The sequence below is a fragment of the Rhyacophila brunnea genome, unplaced genomic scaffold (genome assembly GCF_057557595.1).
Source record: "Rhyacophila brunnea isolate RB1 unplaced genomic scaffold, BYU_Rbru_1.0 scaffold_1, whole genome shotgun sequence".
Taxonomy (NCBI): domain Eukaryota; kingdom Metazoa; phylum Arthropoda; class Insecta; order Trichoptera; family Rhyacophilidae; genus Rhyacophila; species Rhyacophila brunnea.
Window position 1 is genome coordinate 60,593,077 of NW_028232751.1, and position 25,829 is coordinate 60,618,905.

A 25,829-nucleotide genomic window follows, 5' to 3' on the forward strand; every position below is an offset into this window, starting at 1 on the left:
CGCGCCTATTGTTGAAAATTATTTGCCGTTTCACTGAAGTATCGCCTTAATATTTTATAACATGTGTCATTGCTGGTCACCAAGTACGAAGTAAACCTGACATCGTGTAACCCGACAAAAAAAATACAAGCTTTTTATGTTAATTAATACACATTGTTTCCACTTTCAATACCTATCGAATATTATAACAGTATTGTCTGATTTTTTTAAACCGATATTTCGGTATTTTTAAATAGGTACCGGTATTGCGATTCCTGATTATTTTGACTACCGAGTAAACACTATAGATATTTGATATGATGTAATATAAATATCCTCCTCTTGTTTGTATACCTACATAAGTATAATTCTCTTCGCTGGGATCTCCACATTGTGGCAAGGAGTCTTGAGCATTCCGGTGACTGGACTATGTTGATGGTAGTCTACCAGAATCATCTCCCAAGTCAAACAGACTGAAGATGAGGAAACATGCCAAGAGAGACAGGGAACATCACTCAGGTTTCAAAGTGGCAGTCACACCAGAGTTCGATGAAATAGTTTAATTACAATATATTCACCCAAAAAACTCATGGATTACGTAAGCTCAAAATAAAATACTTGAGGAGGCTAGGACCCACCACATGCTGTTGCGCCATTGTGATGTTATGATGTATTTATTTATCACCATGTAGTGTGACTAAACAAATAAATTAAACTGCACTCTTGGTGCAGAAAGGCGCCGGCTGGATGGGGCGACGGGGTAAAGAATAGAACTGCGCCGGGGGCCGAGGTGGCTCTGCATACCTGAAAAAAGTTGTATCAAATGTTAGTTTAATATTTAATTAATAACAAAAACTTGTTTTTCTTTCACCGAACATAATCAAGATGGCTCAAAATTAACTTTACCATTCCGTAATAGTTTTTGAAAAATGCGACAAACACAATGTTTCAAAGGAAATATATTCATAAATTTATACACCTATATAATATATATTTATAGTAAGTAAGGAAAGTTAAATAGATTAAATGTCCACCCCTTGCTTAGAAGAATGTGATATTTTGATGAGATTTTTCATAACATTATATTATAATGTTTTTGGGTTTATCGTGGCTATTTCTCCATGAATGTTTGTGTTGAGTGCTTGTTATTAAATTTAATGTTCGTCGTTTGTTCACGCATTTCTTTAAATGTTAAGTTAACGTTTTTAGCTAAAACTGCATTTTAATATATTTTATAAAAGATACGCATCTAACAATGTAAAAATAGTATTTTTTTAATTTTAGCGAATGAAAAAACTATATAAAATGTGAATTTTTGTAAGTCAAAAATGAATGGAATGGTTAAAAAAATCGGTTTTGTACAACAATAAAAAAAAATCGGTATGTGTACTTATGTACGCGCGTTAGAAGTTATACTTCTTTGGCGTAACGAAACAAAATAAGTCGTTACTTGAGTCTATTAATATTACAGTAGATTAGGTTGATGAAAACGTACGCGATTCATCTGTGTCTCATATAGCACATGATAATTGTAATTTAATTATTGTATTCGACCAAAACTCATCTTTGCCATACAGCGATTATAATCGATTCAGAATTGCCCATGATGAATTAATAAAAAATCAATTTTTAATATATTTTTTGAATTATTTACCAACTCAACATTCACAAAATTAATTTATTTATAGATATATAATTTTACTCATAAATAATACTTACATAAATATAACCTCAAATCTTGATACACAATCTTAATAATGGAAAATAAATATACTCTCCAATATAAATAAAGTTTTATGAATATAGATTAACGGTGTAGAGTGTTAGTCTCCAGAAATTTATTTATAAACATATATATTTATTATGACAGAATATTGGTTATGTTTACAACACGTGCTCTTTACTTGGTTGTATTGAACGACTAACTAAATGACACTATGCGCATGCGCATGTACCCTTGAAACCGAAATGAATATAATCATTATAATAAATTATGTGTTACATCGGCGCGCGCAACTTCGTCACACGCCAAAAATACACTCTAATCTGTTTTCCCAAACGCGCCAAAAGTTGGCGAAAAAGCTAAACAAAAAGCTTTCGACTTTGCCTTGGCCCTTGCATAATTTTTGTATATAGGCACAACATTTCTAGCTACACCGCTGAATATTATGTAGGTATATTTCTACATTTATGTTAATTTGAAAGAAATTGTCTAAATTACATAATATATGACGGTAAAAATAAACGTTATTGAGGGTACGCGTGGATGTTTAATATGTCATTAGGTTGGTAGATAGCTGCCAATGGCGTAGGGCAGGGGTTCCCAACCTTTTTGTACTCTAGAGCACATTCTAAAATGTCGGTAGGGTGGCGGGCACCACCTATTTTTAATCGACAAACTCCTTCCATAACTTCTCATTTTCCCATAATTTATTTTCTTATATTCATAATTTATTAATAAATAATAAACAAAAATGTTTCAAAATAATAAAACTATTATTCAAATTGCATACACACATATAAATGTATTTACAAAACGTAAACAAAGTAAGCAAAAAACACAAATACAAAGAAAACATTTTATAAAAAAATATAATATCAATATGTCAATGTGATCTTTGGCATTGCATATCATTGGCCAGTGCCTCATAATTAGGAGAGTATGACGATAATCCTGTTAGCAAACAATCATAAAGATGCTCATCGGTGAGTCGAGATCTAGGTATATCTTGATTTTATTAAGTTCATGTTTGAAAACAATGATTCGCATAAATATGTCGAACCGAAAAATGATTCAATTTTATATGCCGCTTTTTTTCAAAAATGGGAACTTTTCTCTGTCCACTGTATTCCAAAAGTCCTCTGATATTAAGGATTTTAATTTAGTTAGTTTAATATTTAATTTAGCTTTAAATGACTTTACAGAGCTTATCATTTCAGCTATGTTTTTGTCTTTCCCCTGCAACTCCAAATTTAAAGAATTCAATTTTTCCATGATGTCTGTGAGAAATCCCAAATCAATCAGCCAGCGAGAGTCAGCTAGTTCATCATAATTTTCCTTTTAATCGTTTATAAATGTTTTTATTTCTTCAATTAAACTCACAAATCTTGTAAGAACCTTTCCTTTACTGAGCCAACGTACTTCAGTATGCAGAATAAGATCATGTTTGTTATCTTCAGTATCTTCTAACAGGGCCTTGAAAAGTCGGTGTTGCAAAGGAGCTGCTCGAATAGAATTGATTATTTTTGTAACTATTTTCATAACGTGTTCAAATGTCAATATTTTACAACACAGAGCTTCCTGGTGGATAATACAGTGGTAGGACATAAAGTTTGAAAATGATTCATCCTTCTTGCAGAGGGCAATAAATCTTTTGTTTTTACCTACCATTGCTGGTGCCCCATCGGTGGTTATCGCAGACAGCTTGTGCAAAGGCATATTTATTGACTTGGCGTATGTTCTGAATGTATTATAAATATCCTCACCCCTTGTCTGTCCTTTCATAGGTAATATTTGCAACATATCCTCTTTTACTGTGAAGTTACTAAATACCATTCTCATCATAACTGCTAACTATGCGGTGTCTGATATATCTGTTGACTCGTCAAATTGTAGCGAGAACCAGTCACATATTTCCAAGGCAGTCTTTAACTGAGTTTGTATGTCTGTTGAAATTGCATGTATTCTTCTTGTGACGGTGTTATTTGACAACTGTAAGTCTTATATTGCTGAGACAATCTCACGTTTGTTAGAAAATCCACCAAACAAACAATTGGCACCAGTCGAAAATAGTTTTTTAAACAACTCACCATCAATGAAAGGTTTCTTCATTTTTGCGAGCATGTGAGAAATTTTGAAAGAAGCAATGGTGGCCTTTTTAGAATTTTCCACATGTCTAGTGAAAACAGTCTGTTGTGCAGTTAGACTTCATTTTAGTTGACATATTTTTTTCTTTCTTACTTCAGATTTAAGTGGATAATTCACATCAAAAGTGGCATGAATTGTCTGAAAGTGTCGTTCAACATTATGTTTTTTCGGCACTGCAATACTACTACCACACAACAAACAGACGCATTTATTTTTCACATTAAAGAAACAATATGATTCCTCCCAGTCAGTGTTAAAATTATAGGTTCGTTGTCTTTTACTCGGTCCACTCATTTTAGAACTATATAGAAGGAATATCAAAACTCCTAATTCGTGTTTCGTCAGACGAAGATGTTTCCTAGCTAACTGCCGCGACCCAAACGGGGCAGCAATCGCAATCACAATGACAAAAACGCGGTTCCAGGCGGGGAATGCTATTTGCACATCACTCCTTGTACACGCCGAAAACCCGAACTGAGCCGATGATCGCCGAAGCAATCCGGACGGTACGAGCACGTGACTACTGTCACGTGCTTCGGCGTTCATAGGCTCAGTTCGTGGCGTTCGTTCACTTCGGGTTTTCTGCGTGTGTCAGGCTAGCGTGAAAATTCTGTCTCTGTCGAATAGTGGCGGACACATACAAATCGTTCCGCGGGCACGGGGTTGGGAACCCCTGGCGTAGGGTGTAAGTAGGCTGTTCCGACTGGATCCAACCAAAATAGTGCTACGTAATATTTGCTTTCATTGAACTAATACTACAAATAATTGCATATGGTAATGGTTAGTTTTTAAAATTCGATTGAACCCTGCTTTACAATAAAATGTTTTATTTTAAAGTGTAATCAATCGAGAATCATTAAAAATACATTATGAAAGGCTAATAACCTTGCGCCTCCCAACGTCTTGAATCTGGAAGGTGGCGCGGTGCGAGAGGCTGTTGTGGCAGGAACCTCTATGACGACCGGATCAGACGATTGACTGCTAATCCTGTCAGGTCCTGCCTCGCAAAGGTCAGGTCTGGTCGTACCAATCCTCGGAGTGTCTCCCAGAACTGGTTCAGGAGTGTCACAGTATGGGGCTGGAGGTGGAACGACGCCACTGACTCCGCCACTGGACCGCACCAGGCGTTCGCTGGATACGTGCTGTCGGAGACGGCGCTCGGCACCTGGCACCATAGCGCGGACCTGAAAAAAGGCAATGAAGATAAGATGTTAATTCTCTTTAAATTGCAAATTGTATTTAAAAGTAAACACTATTTCATCGGGGAGCAAAACAAAGTTTTTAAATCGATTATCTAAAATATTGTAAATCAGAATTTAGAGCACTTTGTATTTAAAAAGTAGGTACTTAGGTATAGGGTATTCCTTTTAAAAGTATCTTTTTCTTAACCCTTTGCTCCTTACCAACCTTAACTTCTTAATTAATTTATTTAATTAGACATATGAGTACACAAACGCTATACGACGTCTAATCTAATTCGACATATCGACTGCTTAATCGGCAAACCAGCTGGACTTTTGACCAAAAATTAGATTTTGATGGCATTTTATTATAAAGCATGTTTTCTATGCTCACACACATTCCGAAACCTATAGATAAATGCGTTATCGTTTTTCACACAAAACAGCCTCCAACAACAATTTCCAATACCGTAAATGGGACAACTCCTCTCTCTCTCTCTCTATATATATATATATATATATATATATAAATGGGAGGCAAAATAGCGTATTGATTCATAGTGCAGCTTATTTGTAAAAAAAATAATTCCAAGTGTATTTTTGGAATTGTTAAATTCCGCTTGATAGTTAAATTATTAAGTTTTTTTTCTCCTTCCTGAACAATTTTCCCAAATGGAGTTAGGCAGTAGATATAAGTTTTAAGGTTCCTTCCTACCTCTGTACTGACCTTTGATGTACGTAATATTTTAATTCATTTTTTTTTTATCATGTCAAACATATTGTGTTCTTAATTATTATAGAATAGATAGACGATAGCTATAGAAACATATTTTATAATTCAAATATTATCTTTGTTTTTGCCACATTGACAAATGTGTCGCTGAATTTCAAAACCCGCTATAACACTTTTTCATAATTTTGAGAAAATCAATAAAAACTTTTTGAATTAAAAAGGTTTTTGAATATTAAAGTAGTATTATAGCGGGAATTGTTAGACGCATTGATTTTGTTTCATAAATTACTGTCAATCGTAGCGTATTTTGAAAGAGGTGATAAAATTTTCGTGTAGAGATTCTAATAACGAATCCACTGATATATATTATATCTTAATTATTTCAAAGAAGTGTTATAGCGGGTTTTGAAATTAGCGACACAAATATAATATAATTATTAGGACAATTTTATTGAAGGAATTAAAAAGAAACATAATAAATTAACCGTTTCAAACCATTATTGTAAACGCCTAATTATTGAAGAATAAAAAAACAGAATACCCACATTTTTTCTAGAAAATTGCACTGGGGAAAAGTATATTGATAATAAAAATCTCTACGTTTGTATCTAAGAGAAATAGTACCTGGATAATATATTAAAAACATAAGCTAATTATGCTTATTTTAATTATTGATATAAAATACAATAAATCTGTATTTACAATTTTTTGCCTAATCGATTTCAAAGCTTTATTCTTGCTCTCGTATAAAATAATGTTACTGCTAAATGAGAGAATAATGTTGACAATTACCATCTCTTCCACTGATTTGAATCGCTGAAGATACGCCGTGATGCAGAGGACCGCAGCGAAATTCGCTAAGGCCAGCGACGCCGTGGCGCTGAAGAATGCCCAGCCGTAGGTGTATCGAAGAGAGGCCGAGTCTGGGGAAGCCAGGCCCTCGTAATAGGCGTCGGATAGCACGGACGCAAACACCAGTAGACTACCTCCTATAGAGATACCTAAAAAATAGTTATTATAAAACGAAACAATTAAAATGACTCTAAGGCCTCACATGGCCGGATTTACCGTTAAATGGCCACTGGGCTTATAGCAGTAGCGAAGGGTGGAGGTAGGCTGTTAAAATTCATCATAAATAGTGCGTATTAAATTTTGATACTCATACGTATTTGTCGTTATTGGACGAAGACTACAATACAATTTACAGATGGTGTTAGTTAGTTTTTAAAAAATCAATTAAACCCTTCCAAAATCAATTCACAATAGATTTGGTATACTTTGTGCTGCGATACGATACAATTATTATTGTGCATAACTTCTCATTCATACTTATTTGTTTTCGTTGGATTAAGAATATGTACATATTATTATTAAACACATTGGTTCATTTTTTTAAATACATTAATCCCTGCGTAAACCAAACTATAATAGATAAAAAATATTATTCTATAAAAATATTTATCTATAATTATTCAAAATGATGTATGATTTAATTGCTTAATTTTAGATATTTTATAGATAGACGAGTATTTTTAACTTTTATTTATTATTTATGGTTTGTTTTCGTGGGGAATTGAATTTTAAAAAATAACCAACACCGTCTGTAAATTGTAGTCTAAGTTCAATGAAAACAAGTACACATTACTGACAAAGTTTGGTGAGCACAATTTATGGCAGATCTTAACAGCCTACCTCCACCCTTCGCCACTGGGCTTATAGGTACATATTGAGGGCCCAAAAGATATATTAAAATATAACTATTAAAAAATACTTTTCCAGCCTTTTGCTCGAAAATTCACTTATGATCAGAATCTTATAAATAATATAACATTTCAGACTATATTGACATTGCAGAAAATGATCAGGATTATCATTTTTAATTCGATTTAAAAATTTATTTTAATCTTCATAAATTCATTTATTTTCCATGTATTCTATAAAAAATAGTATTAATTAATTATAGGCTCTTTTTTAACTTCTCAAATGAGTAATTATGTATTAAAATACTTCGGTACTCCTAACCATGGTCCCCACATCCTGAAGCGGACCCCCAGGCTAGGATCTTTGGCCTACCTGCCGCTAAAGATAAAGACAGTATAATGCTTTCCAAACAGTAGCGTTTTTCAAATGGTGTATGCGGTAAAATTAATGTGTATAGGTATTCAGTGTTTTTTTTGTATATTTTAATCAATTATTAATACATCCATTTGAATTATGGAGTTGTCGAGTACTGATACTTACACAATTAAAAACTGTATCGTACAATCACATAATTTTAATTAATATTATTATTGAAGGAAAATAGCGACAAGGAAGCAGGCGACTTTTTTTTTTACTACTGAAGCAAATTTGTGTTGTGTGTTTATCTCACTTATCGGTCGACTCGCCTCGCCGGGCCCCTCCTGAGCCCGAGCCCCCAGGCTAGGGCCCTGTCAGCTCCCCCTTGTGGGGGCCATGCTACTAACCGTCATTAGCACTAAGTGAAAATATATGACTTCTTTTGTAGCTGCTATTCAGCAGCAGCGAAGACTCCTTACTAAATACTATCTAACGTCTAGTATTATTGGTAGAGTATCCTCCAGATAACCTTGTCATTGTACACAGTGGCAAGGATTTGTGTGTATACGCAACAGTATAATTGTATTAGTAAAAGCCAGGTACTTGATTGGTTTACTCACGTACGCCGTATAATTGCATAAGTAAATTCCAAGCACTTGATTGGTTTACTCAAGTTTTAATTTAAAAAAATCTATTCCAAATGGCAAGGTTAGGTGGCGGCCACTCTAAGTGTAAGTGTGGTCGTAATGTACCTATCTACGTGTGAATTTAAAAAAAATCAATTTAATACATTTTATTGATAATTTTCATTTTAAATAATTAATACGCATCTAAAAACATTCAACAGATTTTTGAAATGATTTAATTAAATTATAGAAAAAAAATTAAGTAAGTGAAATGTGCGATTTTGGTAGTAATTTTTTTATTAGTAGGTACATCGTATTTTATGAATATTTCTAACGTTATCATGTAGTTTGATAAAGTAACAAAAAACGATTTAATAAAATGTCATTTGATCGATTTTTCTAGAAAATGTAAATGAATATACCTACCTAACTTGAAATTCTTTTATTTATATCGATTCGAATTTTAGCATTGCAACCGCATCAAAGCTCGATCAGATATAAATAAAATAAAAAATCAAGTATAATTACTTAATTAAAACTATTCATAAAATACAATATAAAAATAGTATTTCCTAAAAAGGGTCAGTTTATTCATTACGCCCACGATGGCTGAGCGGCTTAAAGCGTCAGTTTATAATGTCGTGGGTCCCAGGTTCGAATCCTAAGTCTGCCAAAATGCACACATTGTTTTTCAATTTGTGTTTTGAGTCAGAGTATGGACCTAATAGGTTGACCAAGTGGCTGACAGCCATTTCTCGTAAAATCAAAAATATGTTAATAAAACCTCCACTCTTTGGAGGTCCATATGATCCTATTAGGATTAAAAATGGTTTTATGTATATATATTATATATATATGTGTATATATATTATTAACAAAAAAGTATGTTTTTTTTGTTTTTAGATTCGTATTCAAAGGTATCAGCAAAATGTTTTTAATTGCAGGTTTTGCTAAAAACGTTACTCTCCGCTTCAATGCAAGGTAGGTATATTAATCCTTTACACTTCTTTATGTACATTTAATTTAAAGAATAAACATACGCAATTGAATACGATAGACAATTTATACATCTGATAATTAATTTATAACAATTTTATAATTGTAAATATTGATTTTGAAAGTGTGCTGTATAATGCCAATGGCAATGTCAAGACCAACTCGACATCGGACTAGACGTAAGCAATACCATGACCTAGGCCAGCTAGAGTCTAGACATATAAGTTTTAACAGTTAATTAAGTACCTGAAAGTACGTAGAGGCCGCAAGCGACAAGCATATTGCTATCCTGGTTGCAGTGTCCAGCAATCGCACAAGCCATCGCTCCAGCTAATAAGAGAAGACCAGCACAACCAAAAGGAGCGGACATTCTGTAAAAGATGTAGGAAAATAATGTATTAACAATAAGCAACTAAGTCAGAGAGATTCGAGAATAAATAAGCCGAGATAATAATGACGTATTCTTCAATTATAATGAAAGGAAGAACGAAGACCGGGATGGACGGTACCTACTAGTATGGGAGGGGCACACTCGTCAGCTGAATGAAGAACTATTCTAACTCATATTTAACATAATTTACAGAAGAGTTTTTTGAAACAGCTTACTTCAGTTATTTATTAGGTATTTATGTAGACAAATGTATGCACTATTTTTTTTCATTAATAATCCTACAAAAATGTGATGCGTACAATTCAGTAGCGAAGGGTGTAGGTAGGCTGTTAAGATCCGCCATAAATAGTGCATATTAAACTTTGTTAGTCATACGTATTTGTTTTTATTGAACTTAGGCTTCAATTTACAGACGGTGTTGGTTAGTTTTTAAAAATCAATTGAACCCTGCATAAACCAAATCATAATAGTTTTGGTGTATGTTGAGTGAGACGACACAATTATGCACATTTTTTCATTCATACTTATTTGTTTTTGCTCGATTAGGTAGGTATTACACATATTTTTGGTTTATTTTTTTTAAATTCTATAAGCCCTGCCCGAACCAAACTATAATAGATAAACAATATTATTCTATTTATAAAATATTCAAAGCTATGTATAATTTAATTGCATAATTTTAGATATTTTATAGATAGACGAGTATTTTTTTACTATTAGCCATTATGGCTTGGTTTCAGTTTAATTGAATTTTAAAAACTAACCAGCGTCTGTAAATTGTGGTGTTATTTCAATGAAAACAAATACGTACGGCTGACAAAGTTTAGTGTGCAATGTTTATGGCGGATCTTAACAGCCTACCTCCTCTCTTAATCACTGGCGTACATTTTATCCATAAGTTGTTTCAAAGAACTCTCTCGTAAAAAAAAATCAAATGTAAGTTAGAATAGTTATGCATAAGCTCCTGTTCTGTATCACTAATCTGTGATATGAATCAGTAGCGCATTAGCCTCAAAATTGGGGAGAGGCTTACAGGGCTTTAGCCTGGGGCCCCGGTGTGTCGGGTCATGGGTTAGCACACAGATTTGCATATAGGTATAATTTTGAACTTACATAACTTGAAAACACCTCAGATATACCTATACCTACTAGAAAAAACACATTTGAAAAAATACGACGCCTGATGGGATTTAAACCCATATATCCACTGGTATTGCGCAAATATGATTTAACCAATTACAGGCCTCCTACTTAATTATGATAATTTAAACTAGTAAGTCCTACGTGACATGTTTAAATTTTATTTTTTTCTTTGACTTACATTAAACGCTTAACGTTGAAATTCAAAACTATAATACAATATAACCTACTTCAATGTTTAATATTATTATTGTAGAATTCGTTTCTCATTTATGACATTGTCTCAAACATTAAAAATAATTATTATATTTTTATACATCTGGTTTGTAAAGAACGGACTTGATAACGATTCACATATTTTAAAGCTTACTGAAAATTATAATAAATAATTACATGATAAAAAGAACTTTTTATATACCACGTTTATAAATTTTCTGTTGAATCATATAAACTTGACAATTCTATGTACTAATAAATACTTTTTTTTGTAAGTAGGTACTTAATAGAAATACTGAATAAATATTGAATACTGAAATGTCATTTTGACATTTCATATTGATTTCCATAGTAACGCACATAGTAACTTTAGTTGCTAGGACCCCCTTAGCAACCAATGATAGTGTTTTACTTTTAACGAATTTTAACAAGCAAACAAGAAAAAATTGTACTGGACACACAAGAAAAAATCTGTACCGGACAAACAAGAATACGAGCTAATAAAAACGTGGTAAATAATGTCCGACAATAAGAAATTGGCGATAACAGGAAATCGCTGTAGTCGCATATAGAAGACTTCTCAGTGACGTACCTGTCATGGCGGCAAAGTGTGATATAGGCGTGTTTAAATAATGTATCAGCTTTTCTTTTGGATGCGACTCTTTTTCTTATACGCAATATACCAAAAGATTACTAATACTAATTCTAACATCACTCCTGATCATTTTAGACATATTTTTATTATAAAAAGCTACAAATTAATTACGAAAATTGATAAATCCGTACACTACGGGAGCTTAAAATAAAATGATAGATTTGGGGGCGTTCCTCATTTGAAAACAGAAGTGTGATTAGCTTCACTGGAGGGGATTGTTAGTTCACAGTTTTAACACGTAGCCAAGAAGTTCTTGTTCGACAGTACTTACCTCATTTTCGATACGAATATTGGAGTGATTTCCAGACTTCTCCATACTGCAAACTGCGTGAAGTTCAACTCGCCCCAATGGTTGTATTTCACAAATAGGCAAGAAGTCGATGGCTGATGTTCATCTAAATAAATTTCAATATTCTCATAACAAAAATTAGAATATCTGATATACTGATTTCCCAACAAAAAAAAATTCTTTTCATGACAATTTTTGATTAAATTAATAAAATTATCGATTGTACGCTGTATTAAGTAAGCCGCGTTTAGACCAAGCGGTCGAATGTTTGTTCTTCCCCCACTCCAGCAAAATTGTTATGCTCGCTCCACAAAATGCGTTTAAGTCGAGAGAATTTTACTGGAGTGGAGGAAGAATATTCGCTCGCCTGGTCTAAATGCGGTTTTAAAGTGCTACGTGCTAATGTAACGCATCGTTCCATATTTGTTAGCCTGTGATACTGATAAGTTTAGTAAAAAAAACGGAAAGCGTAGAAAGGACTTATGTTGGTATGTTTATAGATTGTATAGTTAGACAGTAGTTAGTTGTGACGAGCGCAATTTCCGAAATATCTGTCTGAAAAAGTCGATGTTTTTATTAGGCATGTATTGTTAATTACAATTATTAGTGTTTCACGAAATAATTTAGTGATTTAGCACGAAACAAACGTTCTGACAAACACATTTTGGGATACGCTCCATTTAACATATTACGTAAAAATAATTTTATAATTAGGTAGGTACGCTTTGTTAATTAAAATATTATGACCAACGCGCAAAAATGCCAAACGCAAAATCGCAATTAATAGTAGAAACCGAAAATATAATAACTATTGTAAACACCAGACAATAAAATATAAGTATCACATACAAGACAGGTAAGTACATAACAATATTGTGATTAGTAAGTAATTGGTTTCTGCATAAAACATATACAAATAACTCAACGCTTTTTGATGAAGTTTGTGGTTAGGTAATTTTCACAAAATTCACTTACAGTTTGCAGAGATGTTAATGTCGGTTTGATCTGGGCAAACTTTCCAAAGTCCAATTCGAAAGGCGAAGGTTGTATGCGGATGGCCACCGGAGGCCGCTGATGCCGTTTCCTCGCAGTTAAGCCAGGCTCCGCTCATCAGGGCTGCCACAAGTAGGGCACCAGACAAAGCCCCTGCCATCAGAGCCAACCGGGAAATCCAGTGGCCCTCGCCGCACATCTTCTGCAAACGATACATAATAATATGTAATTACTTATTTTTTTACGATAATCTATTCTACTGTCCAACAAGAACTTCTTGGCTACGTGTTAAAACTGTGAACTAACAATCTCCTCCCATTTTTAACCGCACTTCCATTATAAACTAACAAGCTCCTCCGATTTAGTCGACGACAGCGCCTTTGGCTTGTACCTAAATCTTCTTGTTGGACAGTATTTAGATAATTCGTGTACCTAAATGGCTAGTGGCGATACTAATTTTAGCTGAACGGAGCACAGACTATTATAATATAATATCTTAGCGGTATGGGTAACTGGACACGTTGATCCTCACCACCAGCTGGGATTGTCTAAAAAAACTGATGAATTACCCAGTGTCCTAGCTAAAGGGCATAAGAGGACGATGCCCTACATTGCAAATAGCCAACATATAATAGAGTAATATACTACATAGTAAAATATATTATAATATTTTACCTGGTACCTGTTTAAGTGGATCTAATAAAATAAAAATGACAAAATTAGAGTAGTTCTATAAGCTAACGCACATATTATAACAATCGGTTCATGCGAACCGGATCTATTATAGTTAACTACTGTATTGCTCAATACATGAACATCAATACTATCCAACGGAGTTAACTATACATAATAGTATAAATGTGTAGTATAGTGTTCCCTACAGAATATAAAATATAGTTTTCCCTCACGTAACGAAACGTACGAAAATAACTATTGTCATATTATACCCATGCTTATATAGTTAAAAAAAATATATCAGCGATGCATCCAGTGTATAATTATAAATACAGGTAAAAAGGTACCAAGATATATTTAGCAGAATCCAGTTATTTATATTCACAATAATATTAAAATACTTTTTGAAAACCCGAACTTGCTAACGGTACTTAGTAATAAATATTATGTAAGTATTTCATTTGATCAATATAATAAAAGAAATTTTCTAATTAATTAAAATGACGTAGCAATATTGATAGCAATAAAAATATGTAGCATTAAAATAGAGAGTTGGTGTCTGCTCTTTCATTCGATAGTTTGTTGTCCTATCATACGCATAGATCCTAGATGTAACATACATGTTGAAAACAATATGTGGTAATTTAAATTATTTGTTTATATATTATTTTAAACAACTATTATTGGGTAAGTGTCTTATTGGCGAATATTAAACATTGAATGGATACCGGAAAGCATTATTATAACTTTGTATAATAATATAATATAGTCTGCATGTATTATACGGCGGCACATTCATTGTGTTTTTGTAGATAATGTGTATATAAAAACGAACCCTTTCCGGGTGATGTAAATAATAATAAAGTGATCAACTCACGGTTGCCCTGAATTTTGACCCTCAGGATGGTATCTCTTAACCTAAAAACACATACGTCACAAAGAAGCTATAAATTATTCCCAAAAGTGCGACATTCCGGGAGCATAGCGGTGAACTGTTTTCACAACGCTTCGATTGGCGCTTATATGAGAAAACTGGAAAAGCCGTAGAGACTCTGCGCAGAAAACCTGTGCGCATATAATAGGGCGTTTGCACTACCCCAATATGAGCAGCTGTACTCTCGAATCTATATATCTATAATCTATCTAATCTCGAGTATTTCACTAGCAATATTTTCACTTGTCAAGAATCAGCCATAATTTTGGATATATATGTATTCTATCTATATAATATTATATACTATACTACGAATGCACACTCTTACACTGAATATAACCAGTATTTAGTATGATATACCCGATAAACTAAAAACAGTACACGCTTAAAACATGTCTAAAAATTGGTGTGTGTGTACTTATGTACGCGCGTTAGAATTTATACTTCTTTGGCGTAACAAAACAAAATATTATTGCAGAATGTACTTACTTTGGAAAAAAAATCTCAAAACCTGTATTTGGAAAATTTAGCAAACCGCTATTTCAACCATCTTTGCTTAAACAGACGACTGTACAACTATTTTCGTTAGCAATAATAATTTATTACAAATCAAAAGTAAAACATAGCCTATTTCTATTTAATGGTTTAACTGAAACGTGATATTGGCTTTTGTGATGAAACATAATAATTATTATTGTCTTCAATTATTATAAACCGCTAATAAATAAATTTACTTGGGATATGCGACAAATATGATCCTAAACTGTTAAAATATGTATTTTTGGGTATGAAGTGTCTAAATATTGTAAATTACAACATACCATTTTTTGAATTATTTATCAACTCAACATTCACAAAATTTATTTATTTATTGATATATAATTTTACTCATAATTAATACTTACATAAATATAGCCTCAAATCTTGATACACAACCTTTACAATGAAAAATAAATATACACTCAAATATAAATAAAGTTTTATGAATATAAATTAACAGTGTAAGTAAGTCAGCAGAAATTTGTTTATAAATAAATATTTTTATTATGACATAATATTGGTTATATTTAGAGCACGTGCTGTTTACTTGGTTGTAAGTATTGAACGACTATGCGCATGCGCATGTACGCTTGAGACCAAAATTAAAAATGAATAATCATAATTAAAGTTGCAACATTAAATCTTTACCCAACCAGCCCAAGCCACAGATGAAAATTACAAACCTCAATCATTTAAAACACCCGAACGTCGCCTCGCAAAATAAATTATATTGCATCGGCGGGCAAAACTTTCGTCCCATGCCAAATTAATGCGTTACATTTGCGCGCGTCACAAGCCAAAAATAGACTCTGATCTGTTTTCCCAAACGCGCCTAAAGAAGTATAACTTCAAAAATGTTTATTTTTCAGAATAATATTATACCTCCTTTCGTATTTATTTAACCTTTTAATTTTGAACAGCTTACAAATCATTTAATTTATGACACGCATGCTTCACATTATATGTTTAAATCAATAATTAATCAAAATGATGATAAAACAGCGAAACACCGATTTCATAGCTGACTAATTATTATTCATATAGGTACTTATGTTTCCGCTCTAAATATTATATAGTAAATAATTTCGTTTTCTATCGAAAACAACTAATTTTTTCTTTAATAGTTACATAGGCATAATGTAATATTATCTGAAACGAAGCCAGTAGCTGGCAAAATAATATATTACCTTTAGGCATAAAGCCCATTGACGCAGCGAGTGCGGCGCTCGCGCAAAATTTCTACAAGTGGCGCGTAAATCATCAAAAATACAACGTAATCAAATACGCCAGCGCCCACTGGACTTCACGATGCCTTGCGCCCCGCGTGCCGCATGAGTCACCGTTTTTCGCTTCTCGGCGATACGATTTAATGAAAATACAAAGAAGTCCATTCATTGAACACGGCTACCAAAATTACGCTGCTTGAGGCCTCGTCGATCGACGGGCGAAAAGCAATTATTTAATTACAGAGAAGTCATTGTTTAATTTTATTGCGTGTTCAGTTTATCGCTGGTTGAATAATGTCGTCGTAAATATTAATGACAAGCCCCGAAATAATATAATATTTTTATTGCTTTGTTATGAGAGGCGCTGTAATAAAAATTATTTTGTGCTGCTTGGGCCGCTTATTACATAGGTGAAGGGTAATGCGCGGGAAGAGACGTGTGATTATGGTTATGAATAAACACTGCATACGCGGACTTCGCCCGCTCGTCGCGTTCTATGGGCACCATCGCTTATGCCACCGACACATACCGGCCTAGTTAATTTTTCGGCTTATCGGAGGAGTTCTTAGGTATTTGGAAGCCAAAGACTTTCTGACAGGTTTGGTACCCTTTCTGTGTCAATCTTTCCTTAGCAATAAATTAAGTGTTATACATAATATTATATCGATTGTTGTTTCCTGGATTTTTTTATTCTTAACAAAACCTATAGGTACCTACACTTTATGACAATCTCACCTCTTTCACGAAGAATCACCACTGATTGAATTGGCAATTATTGGTTTCGAAGATACGAGTTACAATACCCAGGTCATACCAGCACGCAAGGAAGGTTCACTAGCATCAGGGCTCGAAATGGACCGGAACGCACCGGAGCGCCGTTCCGGTTCATAAAATCCACAAAATTATCGCTCTGTCTCGTGGAAATATTAATTTGACCGTCTGAGCTAGATATTTCATAAAATAAAAAAAATAACACTTATTTTTATAAATCACATTTTACAATTAATGCAGTTATAGTATTATATAGTTGATATTTTCGAAATTATCGAGCGCTCCGGTTCGTAAATTTTTCCATTTCGAGCGCTGACTAGCATATTAAAAATACCTACACACTGTGATATTTAAACAAATTAATTACTAAACAATAATAATTGTGCATTGACCATTTTGTTTCTCAACAAAAGACGTTTAAAAATACGAATAGGTGTCTCCATTTCAATTTTGAATATTTTTTTTCAGTTTTACAGCCATTTTAATGAGTTACACCAGTGGATGTTTATATTTTCTTCTGCGATGAACTAGTAGTAGGTAACGTGTCCTCTTATGTCGTGGATCTTGGATTCGAATCCCGGAACTAGCAAATTCACGTGTGGTTTTTCAATATGTCTTTAGAGTTTAGACCCAGAGCAGGTACATAATAGGTTGATCTAGCGGCTAATATTCAATGAAAACTGATACGTTCCTATGTATTCACCCCTAAACTATGAAGTAAATTTAAAAACAATTGAATAATTGTAAAACAATACTCGAACAGAAATATAGTTCAGTGTTCTTCGTATATGCCTATTTTCTTCAGCGGTGTTTACCTTGAACATAACCTAACACTTTTCAATGGTTCATACCTAGCAATATACATAAATGAATATTTTCTTCTCTCTCCTTTACCTTCCTATACTTGAACTACGAAAAGAAATTGAACACAAAGGTAACGAACGATACATACTCGTTAAAGTTTTCCGATACGGATAGAGAAAAAGGATATCGACGATCAGGCTCGTGCACAAGGGGGTGCAGAGTTCGAACCTCATAAACGGAAAAAAATACAAATTATTTAGATAAATGGATTATCGCTTCTTCTTATTCTTCTTCAGGACCTCATGACAGGATCGTGACTCGGATGTTTTGGTAGCCGACTGGTTGGCCCCACTCATATCGGCACTTTACGACACACAAGACCTGTGGCCACTGAAAGGCCCGTAGCACACATAAATTGGGGAATCCTGATGTTTGCTTTAATATCCCGTGCGGCATGTCTAAAAGACAAGGCAGCGCGGAACGCACAAACGGACACTAACGATTCTAATAATTATGAGCGTTAAACCACACGCATTCGAAAATCATTTGTTCGGATTGTCTGGGTATGGGGAATGTACCCGTAAAAGTGTATTCTGCTGTTGAAGCGACGAGAAGCTATAAGTAGTAGGCAGGGTAAATGTGGATGTCAGTGGCACCTGGTAAATTTTGATAACCACCCTCCCTTAAAAATCAATAAAAAAATATATGATAGATTTTTTTTAAAAATGGATCCCCCCCCCCAAACTATTTTCTATGCCCGTCGTCTACTTGTAATTTGAATAGATTGTATCTAATATTATGATGTATTTATTTTTGCCTAAATACTAATTATAGTTTTATAATTATTGCGATATACGATTGTGCTCAATTTAATGATTCATCGGTAATTATTTAATATAACAAATTGTCACCCTCCTTTCACACTATGCGGTTTTGACCGTACGGAAAAAACCGAACGGTAAAAATCTGAATCGGCAACAAGTTCACCCTCTTTTCTCACTATACGGTCTATGCACGATTTTTTTCGGTCATAAGCTCAGTTTGTGGTTGAGTGTTGTTTGTACAATTTAAAACTGTCTAATATGACGTACACCACTGAGTCATTGGTGGTCGTCCGGCCGCTGTGCATACAGTGACAATGGACGGCTGCTATACGGCGCCGTTTCGGTTTTTAATCGTCGCCGTGTAATTTGAAAAGGGCCTTGCACGGCCTTCAGGGCAAGGCAAGGGCTTCACGCTACTAAAAAAATGTCGCCGTTCGATTTTTTGCCGTACGGTCAAAACCGTGTAATGTGAAAGGAGCGGGTTAATTTCGATGATAGATAAGACCTATTTCGAAAAATCGTTAAGCTGTGGTGTCACGATTTGTGTTAACACCTATTTGACAACACCGAGCGGCGCAGCGACGGGAAGGTTGATCGGACGTGTTCGCTCTTCTCTGCACACCGTCGGCTGCGTTCAGAGCTCCACGGCCCTCGATTGCTGCAGGTCCGTCAGTCGCTCTTGTGACGTTGTCAAAACGAGTATTGACATGATCCCTGCTCGATATACTGAGAAGATCGAAAAATTGTATTAGTTACTTACTTCAGATTGTGAAAAAATATTATCCTGTATAAAATATTCGAAAAACCATTTGCACGCTTATCTTATTTTATATTTATTGAAAATAAAATACGGTAATTGTAATGTGGTAATTAAATATTAATTAAAAGGTCCGCATAAAATTTTATAATGGAACTTAATGTCCCACCAAACCACACCCGATCTTGATCGTTTTATCTTAATGTAAGATTTTACTTATATTTTATGTTAGAGCAAATCTGGGCAATCAAAATATAGTATTGTGCATTTTGTAGAGAAACTAAAACTAGAAATCTGGTAATTATGTGTCTTCCGATCTAGAGATGGGTCTATGTAATATTTTTTTCCATTTTCATTTCAAATTCATATTTATTTATTTTACATAATAAACATGACAAATTATAAATGTAAAACATTCACGATATGACATAAAGTAATGTGAATAAATAATACAATAATAACTTAATAAAAAAATTACATGGTAGCATATAGAGTGAACTAGTTTGATAGAACTTAAAAACTTATAAAACAACGTCCAAATAAATTCACACTCACGTAAGTGGAATATATCAATATCAGAAGCGATCTGATTTAACACAGTTATTGCAATCCCAATTGGCATTACTAATGGCAGGTTGGTTTATATTCATACTCTCCAAGTAGAGGTTGAGGTGATTGTTAAGAATCAATTGCCTACCGTTAGTGACGTTCCGTGGGGGGTAAGCAGGCCATGCGTTTCTTAGGGGTGGAAAATTATAAAGGGCGGCAAATTAAGAAATGACAACTTACCACATATCATTACAAGTTTTTAAAGGAGTGGCCGTTTTTCATTAAGCAGACGATGCGAACGATCCGATCTGCTTAGTTTAAAAACATCACAGGGTGGCCTCCAAACTTGTCAGTTCCTCGGACCTTCACGTGCCTAAAACCATCGCCGTTTGAGAGTAGAACTGCTCTAATCCTGGGTAGATGATACGTACTTACATCATTTTTTTTTCAAGATTTTTCTTGCAATTAAGTATCAGTTCAGGATAACAAAATACAATCTTGTATACAATTTGAGACTAAAATTAAAGGAGACATCATTTTAAGTTGGTCTAAGGACGGCACTTTGCCTGAGGACGTCAGTGCATCAGTGCCTACCATACAAAGTAAACGAAGAAACTTTCTACATTATATGCACAGTTTTAATCAAAGATTTTTTTTAATGTGTCTAAAGCATTGACCATTGTGAAAAACTATGTAGATATGGGTTTTGGTTAAAATTATTGCTTTTGATCATATTCTTCATTTTGTCTATGAAGTACCCAAAATTAATTTTTCTGTTAGTGGCAACATCTATGAATGAAAAAAAAACAGTAACCCTAGATAACCACCAAAACAAAACCTAAATGTCAGACGTACATACATAGTGACTGACATATTGACCCGATATTTTCCCAAAGTGTTGCCATCCTACTAATTCAACAAATATCTAGGTACTATAAAAATAGCACATATTATTCAATTTGTAGTAGTTATTTAGAACACTTTATTTTCATGGTGTAGATTTTTAAATATTTTAACGCTTAATATAGTATACCTACCTATTGTTGTCATTTTACCAACTTTTTACCTCGTCTTTATTAGCTCGTATTCTTGTTACAGATTCGATACCCGATGATATTCGATTTCCGATACAGATTTTTTCTTGTGTGTCCAGTACAATTTTTTTCTTGTTTGTCCAAGATTTGTATTTGACGATTGAAGATTTTTAACTAACTTTCCGACTAGCTAGACATTTGAAACTTTTAGAATATATCAGAACACGACGACAATGCATTCTTTTAATACTTTTGACCACCTTTAATCAGTTAATTCTGTTTTGTATGTTTCGGAAAAAAATCGTTAAAAGTAAAACACTATTATTGGTTGCTAAAGGGGTCCTAGCAACTAAATTATTAATATATACGTGCGTTACTATGGAAATCAATATGAAATGTCAAAATGACATTTCAGTATTCTATATTTATTCAGTATTTCTATCAAGTACAAAAAAAATATTTATTAATACATAGAATTGTCAAGTTTTAAATAAAAAAAAAACAGAAAATTTAAAAACGTGGTTTATAAAAAGTTCTTTTTATCTTGTAATTATTAAATTGATTTAAACAATAAACATAAATAATATATGAATGTAAATTCATTTTCAAACCGTGATCTATATAATGCCAATGTCGAAATACGAGAGGATGTCTCGTCCAGCCAGATTTTGATCTGACTCAAGATTTAAACATAAAATAAAACTCAAACTTAGAGTAGTTAAGTAGTTTGTAAATACCAATATACCCATAAAATTATAAGTTTATACTTCACTTATTATGTATGTGGTGTAAATATAGAAAGCGATTGTACCTATATACAGTAAGTAAGTATATGAATGAATAACTATCACCATCACCATATAACCACTCTCAGTCTACTGCTGGATGAAGGTCTCTGCTTGATGTTATCAAGTACTTACGCTAAACTCGGGCTTAAAAGTTTAGAGGCCCGTAGTACTGATTGGCCCCCCACGACTAAAACACGAAAATAAAATAAAAACAATAAAAACTACCAACGTACCGAATAAAAATGATTATATATATTTTCCCATTTTAATTATTATATAAGATAATAATATTATTGATTTATTATTTTGTGTACAAGTACGTGTCTGTTTGTGTGGTTGTGTTATAAATGCCAATTTGATGTTAGTTGCAAGAATTTTCTTGAGTTTTCTTAGTATATACGTTTTATTGTTTATTTTATGGTGTTAACTGTCATTTTAGGTTGAATTAGTCAACTAGTTAAAAATTTCCCTCTGAGGCGGACGAAAATGTCCGAATAAGAGTGGAATAATTAATACTATAAAATTGCATTTTATTTAAATTAATAATATAATCATCGTCATCATCAGCCTGAATCTATCCACTGTTGGATGAAGGGCTCTTCAAGCTGCTTCTATTTCTCTCAGCCCTGTGCGTTGCGATGCCACGTACTTCCGCAGAACTTTATCATTTCATCGATCCAGCAGCCTCTAGGTCTATCTTGCGGACGTTTTGTACTTCTTGGATACCACTTGATGACTAGATTTGTCCAATGATTGTCTCTTCTTCGAGCGATGTGTCCAGCCCATCTCCATTTAAGGCTTTTAATAAACTCTATTACATCGCAAACCCTTGTCTGCTTCTTTATCCACTCATTCCTCTTTTTGTCCTTTCGCGTTATGCCCAGCATGCACCTCTCCATACCACGTTGTGCTACTCTAAGTTTCTGGATCTCTCTTTTACTTAGGATCCATGTTTCACACGCATATGTGATCACGGGAAGCACACACTGGTTGAACACTTTGCGCTCAGGCACAGTGGAAGGTCACTTTTGAAGACATTATTCGGGCGGTCAAAAGCACTCCAGCCTAGCTTTACTCTGCGAACAATTTCATCAAATATACATCCATCTATAGAGACTTGTTGTCCAAGATAGATGTAGCTTTTCACCTGTTCGAGCTGAGTACTATTGATGACGATCTCTTTTTGGCCCTCTAAGCAGTTGAACATGACTTTCGTCTTTGTTACATTTTTTTTTAATTTTCACACTTACTTTGTACATATGTTTGTATACAAACCTATTTTATACGAAATTTATGAATTTTTTGAATGTCTGGTTTCGATTTCGATGCCCTCTTTTAAATCTTCTGACGAATCGATTGCGTGACCTGCGTCAAAGAAAATCGCCACTGGCTCTAAACTTAATTATCTTATGGTTGTCTTTCAATAGTTCATTCATTGTGATAGAGTTAAACTGACGCTATATTTGGGAAATAAATGATTATTGCATTTTCTATGTTGCTTAAATTAGTCAGTTTAAGACTATGTATATATTACACTTTACCTTTTCGTATAATCCCGATTCAAATTTATATTCTCTCTCATAGTATATTAATGAACGAAAAGTATAGAAGATTTATTATTATCGCCCATGTCTCACATTTTCTTGTATGTCATATTGTATGCAAACAAATGAGATAGAAGATATTAGTAAGTCTCCCGTTTCAGACGGTTTGTGAAAATCGAACATTTTAAATACTTGTACATCCACTTTGGAAAACCGTTAGATGTAGGATTCCTTTACACATTTATATGAATGAATAATTAATATATTTACATACTATATAATTAATAATATAGTCAAAATAGAATATATGAAGATATGAGAATTAAATAGTAATTATGTAAAATTTCAATGACTACAATTAGAAATACATCCATATGCTTTAAGTATTTACTAATAATACCTATGATATCTATTAAAATGGGTTATTTAAAAATATTCAGGTGACATTGAGTGTTTATTAATAGAAATATACTTATAGGTATAGGTATAATATGTCCAATCCCAAACCAAAAGTATGGATTCATGAACTATAAGTACTAAAACCTTTTTTTCTTTGGCAAATACGTAAATGTTACTCGTGTGTCCTTATCTCATATACATCCACTGCATGGAGGGGTTTTATCATTTTAGTTTTAAGATGACAGATAGTTCGGCGAACCTGCTGGCAATATAATAGTATATATGTTGGTGATTGGGAGGGCAATAACTCTGTTCAACCAAATCGCTTCGGATGTTGATATATTCCATCTACGTGAAGATTAGTATAGGTGGACGTTGTTTTAAAAATTATTAAAATATGGTCTTCTTAACTCATCCGCTGTACTTCCTTGTGCCTATATACTTTATATAATTATATATTATATATTTTTTATTTGTATTTACACCTTTCTTCTGTATAATAAGTTAATACTGGTATATCTCTTTTTTATGTACCTAATACTGTTTTAATAATATTTCTTTGTTTCTAAATGCCACGTTGTGAACGTCTTAAACTTATAATTTGTAATGTCCAAATTATGTAAAATAAATAAATTGAAATTGAAATTGTTTTACTATCCATGAAACAAAATTATTCTAAAAAAATCCAATTCAATTTTTTTAGCTTTATGACTGCCGTACTTGCCGTGACGTACTTTGCCTTACAAATCATTACATTTACAATAGTGCACTGGCCATTTTTATTGAGATTTTAAGAGAATACTTTTCATCATATATGTATCAAATTATGATGCATCTCATTTATCATAGATCGAGAATATAATAAATGATAATTATTATGAATTTATGTTTAAAAAATATTTTGCAGTAATTCTTCAATTTCACTCTATTTGGTACGTGACACCCTTCAGTGATAATATACAACATACGTAGATAGTTCATATTATCTTATTTTGACGCAAGATTGATTATATAACTGAATTTAATATATATTTTTAATGTCAGTATTAAGTATTGCATAAATATAAATATAATAAGATTATTGATTTTAAAATGTTAATAGATTTTATTTAAATTTTTGTGCGTTAATTTTTAACATGTTAATAATAAATGTGTTCGTTGGCTCTTTATTGCGAAAAAAAGTAAATATCAATTTATAACCTAATGAAAATCGGAGTGGCGTGCGCAGCTTGTGCAAAGTTCGAAGCCTAGAACAGACCTAAATTGTGTTAGTAGGGTGCTTGCTATCATCGATGAAAGGAGGGAGTATAAAACCTGTGTTAAAATTATCAAGAATTTCATGACTGTAACTTCGAATGTGTCTGTGTGCGCGTGTTATAAAATAGGTAATGACAAAATATTATTACTAATTATATTCCAGTTCCAGCGATCGCAAAATATTCCACTTTTTTACCCTCCCCATATTGCAAGGAGGCGTTAAGATTAGGTTATGCATTATCAAACAGCCACCCAAAGGGCAGCGGTTGTATAGTTTACAATTATTATTCAGGAGGTTTTTACCTACTTAATCACAGTTGGAAAGATAGTATACAATGTCTCAGTTATAATTGGGCGAGTATTGCAGCGATATTTTAATGGCTATTGATACATATTTGTTTTATATATAAGATTATTTGCATTAAGTGGGTGTACCTTAAACAGGACTTAACAGCCAACATACCTAATGTTACTATTTTATATTGTGTGTGTAATTTTATAATTTTGGATGGGACATTTGTTTCAGGATTTGGCTTTTGTAGATTTTGTGGTAGTGTAATGGATTTTTTTGTGTTAATTTACAATTAATAATGAATGCAGGC

General features: G+C 33.2%; 2 protein-coding genes across 6 annotated transcripts in view; one reads left to right on the forward strand and one right to left on the reverse strand.

Annotated features, from left to right (window-relative positions):
• Window positions 1–393: 393 nt before the first annotated feature.
• Window positions 394–14,776, reverse strand: LOC147080022 (uncharacterized). Its single transcript, XM_085956068.1, has 7 exons — window positions 14,678–14,776; window positions 13,108–13,327; window positions 12,115–12,238; window positions 9,688–9,812; window positions 6,554–6,762; window positions 4,733–5,031; window positions 394–783 (listed from the first exon to the last, which is right to left on the reverse strand). Exons 2-7 carry the CDS (start codon window positions 13,322–13,324, stop codon window positions 690–692), a joined length of 1,068 nt encoding a protein of 355 aa, XP_085812194.1. The 5' UTR covers window positions 13,325–13,327; window positions 14,678–14,776; the 3' UTR covers window positions 394–689.
• A 10,475-nt stretch (window positions 14,777–25,251) lies between these two features.
• The window catches only part of Glut1 (Glucose transporter 1), a 59,734-nt gene continuing 59,156 nt past the window's right edge, over window positions 25,252–25,829 (forward strand). For 2 of the 5 annotated variants that reach the window (XM_085947618.1, XM_085947670.1), the window contains exon 1: window positions 25,252–25,355. The gene's annotated coding sequence lies outside the window, so the exon portion shown is untranslated. The remainder of the gene's footprint in view (window positions 25,356–25,829) is intronic. The other 3 variants (XM_085947639.1, XM_085947647.1, XM_085947656.1) reach the window with 2 other exon arrangements.

What these genes read in the sequence shown, in the direction of transcription:
- LOC147080022 (XM_085956068.1), bottom strand. Translation starts at nt 13,324, where the DNA reads ATGTGCGGCGAGGGCCACTGGATTTCCCGGTTGGCTCTGATGGCAGGG. An exon ending in ATATTCGTATCGAAAATGAG is followed by an intron (nt 9,813 to 12,114) that starts GTAAGTACTGTC and finishes CATCTTTTACAG; the next exon opens with AATGTCCGCTCCTTTTGGTT. An exon ending in TCAAATCAGTGGAAGAGATG is followed by an intron (nt 5,032 to 6,553) that starts GTAATTGTCAAC and finishes GCCTTTTTTCAG; the next exon opens with GTCCGCGCTATGGTGCCAGG.